The 5946-nt window shown below is 42.6% G+C and overlaps 1 protein-coding gene across 1 annotated transcript; it reads left to right on the top strand.

The window, feature by feature from the left end:
- The first annotated feature begins 2891 nt into the window (after positions 1-2891).
- LOC125958371 (trypsin delta-like) lies at positions 2892-5322 on the top strand. The gene is made up of 3 exons (XM_049691660.1): positions 2892-3255; positions 3332-3474; positions 5268-5322. The coding sequence occupies exons 1-3, from the start codon at positions 2905-2907 to the stop codon at positions 5320-5322; spliced, it is 549 nt and encodes a 182-aa protein (XP_049547617.1). The 5' UTR covers positions 2892-2904.
- Positions 5323-5946: the final 624 nt, after the last annotated feature.

A 5946-nucleotide genomic window follows, 5' to 3' on the forward strand; every position in this document is an offset into this window, starting at 1 on the left:
AGGTAATCGAAACCAGATGTGAGATTTTGATATAAATTTGCGAGCGATGTAGGTCTTATCATTCAGTTACTCTTCAAAGTGTCCAGTGGTTTTCAGGATGAAGCAAAGTGTGAAGCTGATCGTGTTGGCAGTCCTGTTCTGTGTTTATTGTACCAAAGCTCAAGAAGACGAGGCTCCTGAACCTGGAACAGATGCAGACTTAATTTATTTTCTCGATGAGCTCTACCAAAACAGCACTAAACAGCTAAACACCAACAGGGCCGGTCGCCTCGCCTACGCAACCACAGTCTCTATCGCAAACTATCCGTACGTAGCTACGATGCAAGTAGAAGGTGTGGATAAATCTCTCCGTTATCAAGTCTGCACTATAATAAGCGAAACAAGCGTCATCACTACGGCAAACCTATTATATTCAATGAAAAGCAGCCCAGGAATCGCATCGGTAAGTAAAGAAACGAAAAGGCAGAGACAATAAACTTATTCCCAATCATGAGATATTATTTCATTGGCCAGATTGTAATCCGTGCAGGCAGTCGTTTTCAATACTCCGAAGGATTCACTTTTGAATATCAAAGCTACCAAATCCACGCGCAGTATAATCCACAAACTGAAGAGAACTCAGTTGCTTTTGTAACCATCAAGGGTAGCTTCAGCGGCCTTACCAATGTGCAACCCATTGCGGTACAGTCGAGTGTGATTCCTTACTCACCAACGAACCGGACAATGTGTGTTATGGTTGGATGGGGCTATGACAGTTATGGTAACGTAATTACGCAGCTGTCCTTAGCCCAATACAGACTTGTTTCAGATGCGGTATGTTCATCGAAATTCGGTGGTCCTCTCCCTGCCTCGTGAGTGCAGAATTGCAAACCCTTCTCAATGATTATTGTTTTAAAGATAATTTCTATTTTTACTATTCCAGATTACAATGCGCTGAAACTATGGCAGGGTCTGCTTGTCAAGGTGACACAGGCAATCCTCTAGTTTGCAATAACCGTCTGTACGCTTTGAGTATAATTTCCTCTTGCGGTAGAGAAAAATTTTTAACATTAGCGGACGCAAGCACTCAAACGTTCCTGTCTCAAACCCTGGCAGTTCCAGCTGGTCAACCCACTGTGTCCGTTCCACGAAAAAACTACATGACGTGTCCTTGCACGACCTGCTAAAGACACGCAACTTGTGGACACAATGAGATCACCATCAGTCGATGATACCGTATGGTGATCAGCTGGCGATGTGACAATGGAATAAAACCTACAATGTAAACCAATGCAAAAAAATGTTGCTACTCTCGACGCACCTTGATCACCTGTTTCATCCGAATATCTACCAGTGTAGAGTAAAGTGGAGTAAGAATGCGTATGCGGTAAAAGTGCGCACCAGGCTTTTCCAGAAAACGGCTGCACTGATTCTAGCAACACCATGCTGGTTTGAAAGCTCATGAAATCACAACATCATACATGTATTTGTTTGTGGTTTGGATTAGAAATGTTTGAGAAATATGCTAATTTATAGTTTTTAAAATTTCTCTTATTTTTTATGAGTTTTTGGGAACAGTATCTCGTTTCGTTGATATTTCCTATATCAGATTTTCACAAGCATATAAGGACACATAATTAATATAGATTTAATTCGGGTACTTCTTATTCTGGAAGACAAAACGAAAAATTTTCATTTGACACTTTTCCATAATTGATGCGGCAAGATTGCGCTCTCATTATTACGGCAAAAATTGGCAAAAGTGAGTGTATATGCAATTTCTTGGAATAATAGCAAAATCGCAATCTGTACGCATTAAAACATAAAACTGTCTTGAAACAGATAATCCCTAAGTTATGGTTATAAGTTACCCATAAAACGCAAACCTGCTACTGAATATGCAGCTTCAGCACCTATCAAAAGATCCCATAGAAAAAAGTCTGATATTGTAAAATTGGTAATTTTGATAATGGTAACAATAACACAAATAACTATGTTTCGTAGACAAACTAGCTTTTACACCAGAAATATGCATGTGTAAAAGAAAATCCGCAGAAAAGAGCGATGCGCACTCTTGCCCCAGTGGTGCGGTAAGAGTGTGCATGTTTTAGTTTTGCTTAATATGCATTATTATCAAAATGTATGAGCATTAGAGAAAAAAATTGTTCCACATTTCAGGGCTACAGACTCATTCTTTCATTTGGTGTAGCTAACAGGACGAATTCTACGTTTCTTAGAAAAATACAGTGACTTAAAAGTTAAGTGCGCGCTCTTACTTTACTTTACTCTATCTGTAACACTCGCCGCTCTTTGTTTGATCAGCCTTTTTCACAGTTTGACGATCACTAACTTGTGGCCCCATGTATCTCTTCGCGGATTCCTACGATTTGCGTTTATATGAAACTTGGAACGTGGAACTTGGATTCTTTCGTTTAGGTACTTTAGCAGGTCACTTAAAAGGGCTTGTGGTTAACCAAAAACTAACACATTTTCTTACGATCTTTTTTACGAAACATTTTTCCATTTATCGAGCACGATAATTCCAGTGAATTATGGTGGAGACTGGCACATCTCTCTCCTACCCCCCGCCCCCCTCTCAAGGTTGCCCGTTTCAATTCCTACCGTTACTTAGCTACGAAGATGTGCTACCAGCGAATGTTCTGGCGAAGGTGTTTGCTCAACTGTCAGGTATTCCCTTGTCGCGTCGCGAAGACACGCACTTACGCAGATAGTTTCAAAAAGTTGTGAAACAGCCAACGCACCAATCCAAATGCCTCGTATCGATGGCCTAGAAACTGTATCCGCGGTATGAGGATAGGGCAGAGAGAAGGCAACCCAGACCAGATGTGAGTTTTTGATATAAATTTGCGACCGATGTGGCTCTTATCATTCAGTTACTCTTCAAACTATCAAGTGGTTTCCAGGATGAAGCAAGGTGTGAAGCTGATCTTGTTGGCAGTCCTGTTCTGCGCATATTCTACCAAAGCCGAAGACGCCTTCGGGGATACCGCCGACCCTGGAACGGACGAGGATCCCATTTCTTTTCCCGATGGGATCTACCAAAACAGCACCAACCAACAAGACAGCAAAAGGGCTGGTCGGATTGCCGGAGGAACCGCTGTCGACATCGCAGACTATCCGTACGTAGTTACGCTAAGGGTGTTTCCGGTAGGCGATGATGACTATTATCAAATCGGAACTATAATAAGCCAAAAACATGTCATCACTTCGGCAGTCAATTTGGAAGCATCGGTAGCAGCCAGAGGAATCGCATCGGTAAGTGAGCGAAACAAATCGAGGTTATTAGTTTTACAACTGATTCCCAATCCCTCGCCATTACTTTATTCGTCAGATTGTAGTGCGTGCGGGTAGCAACGCCCAAAACTACGATGTTATAACCTTTGAGTATCTAAGCTACAAACCCCACGACCAGTATAATTCTGTTACTAAAGAGAACTCAGTTGCCATCGTAACCATCAAGGGCAGCTTCAGCGGGTATGCAATTGTGCAACCCATTGCGATACAGACGAGTGTGATTCCATTCTCAGCAACGAACCCAACCAAATGTGTTATGGTTGGGTGGGGCTTTGATGGTCAAAATGGAGTTTTTCAACTGAGTCGTCTCGATCACGAACTCGTGTCAGACTCGACATGTTCATCGGCTTACGGCGGTCCTGTGCCTGCCTCGTAAGTACAGCATTCCCAACGCTTCCGAATGAGCAAGGTTTTCAAGAAGTCTTCCATTTCTTTAATTGCAGATTAAACTGTGCTAAGGCAGTCTCAGGGAACATTTGCTACGACACTGGCAGTCCCCTCGTATGCAACAATCGGTTGTACGGTATCATTCTAAACGATAATTGCGACCAAACATCGAAATTTGTTATGATACCATCAGCAAGTGTCCTATCATTTCTGGGATCATACGTGCCAATCGTAGTAGAGCCGACGAAACGGAAAAATTATATGTCCTGTCCGTGCCAATCTTGCTAAAAATAAAAAAAAGATACGCAACATGCCAACACAATGAGGTCTCTTTGTAGTAAATGATAGCGTATGATGATCACTCTAGGAAGCAGACAAGTGTTTTATCTCTCTCTCTCTCTCTCTCTCTCTCTCTCTCTCTCTTTCTCTCGCCCCCCATGGATGGTACGTTAAGTAATGGTACATAGATCCGACGAATTGTTACCGTGGTATGTTATATACATCGGTCTTTATTTGAACAGCCATCTTTCTGAACATTTTTTTAATCATTTGTTATATTTGAACAGCCATTTTCGAGATCGATTCCCAACGGTATCTCTGCTCCGCGGGTAAACCCCATAGTGACTTGCCCAAATCACTGTGCGGTTTGTCTACACTGTCTACACCGATAGAGAACGCTACTGTTGGTGAAGAGTTTTCCGGCTTTTCTCACGAGTTTTGCAGTTTTTCTCACAAGTTTCGCTGCGCTTCTCTCGAGCGGCCTCTGTTTTTCTCACAAACTTCCTTGACTTGTTTAAACGAGTTATCGGGCAGTTTGAATTGTAACCGCCATGGAACGAATCGAACTATTATTAAACCATTCCAAAAGCACATGACAGCCACTTTTATGCAGTACCATGATAAAGGTATGCAAACGGAATTAGTCAAAACATCAGTAAATAAGCATTTTGTTGTGCAATCCGTTGGCAAAACAATGAAGGACCTTTAATGCTGTGTATAACGATCTCTGTGAGGTGATGGCACAAAAAAAAAAGGATGCCGTCAGCGCGTCCCCAATGGGTAAGATAACAAATTATTCCTCGTGAACCACAAATTCCTCGTGAACCACCCCTCATAAGTATTTTGTAATATTTGAATTTGAATAAAAACTCATTGAACAGAAGAGTTCCTTCCAGTTATAGATAGCATAGAGGACACATGTATATGCTATTTTAGCAATCGAGATATTAAAATGAGTTCCAGAAGCGCAAATTAAAGCACCTTTGTGAACCTACCACCCAATACGGAGCGGGAGCGAAAGCAAAGACTCTAATTACCTGAAATGATTAATATGGCGTTGCGACTTTCCGGAGGGATGATGATAACTTTCAACCGTGAAGTCGCATTATGCAATAGCGAAGGCACCCGGCAAAATGGCAGAAAAGTGTGCCCAGACACAAAAGTTATCAACTAACTGTCCACCAAGAAGCGGGACGGTGGTCGTCGTCCTGCCAATTAGTACGAGATTTAGAGCGAGCCTCGCCAAGATGGTGTTAAACTGTGTCAAAGTCGTTTTCCATCTCCTTCGTCCACTTTCCATCTTCTAGGCCGCCCGACTCGACCGAGGGCCCATCGAATGATAAGCAGCAAAACCGAATCTAATTTTCTTCATTACAGTGCTACAGCTCAGTGACGGGTGGCAGTCGCGGACGCGACAAACGGTTGGTCCATTTCGTCGAGACAATTTGCACCTGATACTGGACGGCGATGCCTTTCACGATGAGGCAACACGTGAAACGATCACCACGTGATGGTGGCCGTTACAATTTATTCAATTTTTCAAAGCATCATACGTTCGCTGGTCGATTTACGGTTGAACATCCGAATACAGCTGTTTGTTCCTGGCATTCTTCGTCCTTGCTGGTGCTGTAGTCCGGTCAAGAAGCAACTACAAGCATCGTTCATGAATAGTGGAATGGAATGGAGGCTAGTATGTGACTAGACTGCGGGATACGGTCCTTCGATGCATCGTGTTTGCGGATAAAATGGCAAAAAAAAAAAACCCATAACGATAGGTTCTACAGTACGGTGCGCGTAGAAATTTTGGTTTTCCTAAAAATGGTTTGCAAAGGATGGGCTATTGTGTTTGGAAAAATATGTTGTTAAATACATAACCGAGGGTCGAGGGACAGAAATTCCACTAGTATGTACCATTTCTCGTCGCTGACTGTAAAGCCAACCTGCAACTGATCCACATTTGTCGCATCCTCCGCATGGGCAATGCAC

Source organism: Anopheles darlingi, chromosome 3 (genome assembly GCF_943734745.1).
Source record: "Anopheles darlingi chromosome 3, idAnoDarlMG_H_01, whole genome shotgun sequence".
Lineage (NCBI taxonomy): Eukaryota > Metazoa > Arthropoda > Insecta > Diptera > Culicidae > Anopheles > Anopheles darlingi.

Excerpts from the sequence above, each read along its gene's own strand:
- LOC125958371 (XM_049691660.1), top strand. The coding sequence starts at position 2,905 with ATGAAGCAAGGTGTGAAGCTGATCTTGTTGGCAGTCCTGTTCTGCGCA. Across the intron at positions 3,256-3,331 it reads CAGCCAGAGGAATCGCATCG|ATTGTAGTGCGTGCGGGTAG; the intron begins GTAAGTGAGCGA and ends TTTATTCGTCAG. Across the intron at positions 3,475-5,267 it reads ATCAAGGGCAGCTTCAGCGG|GCCGCCCGACTCGACCGAGG; the intron begins GTATGCAATTGT and ends TCCATCTTCTAG.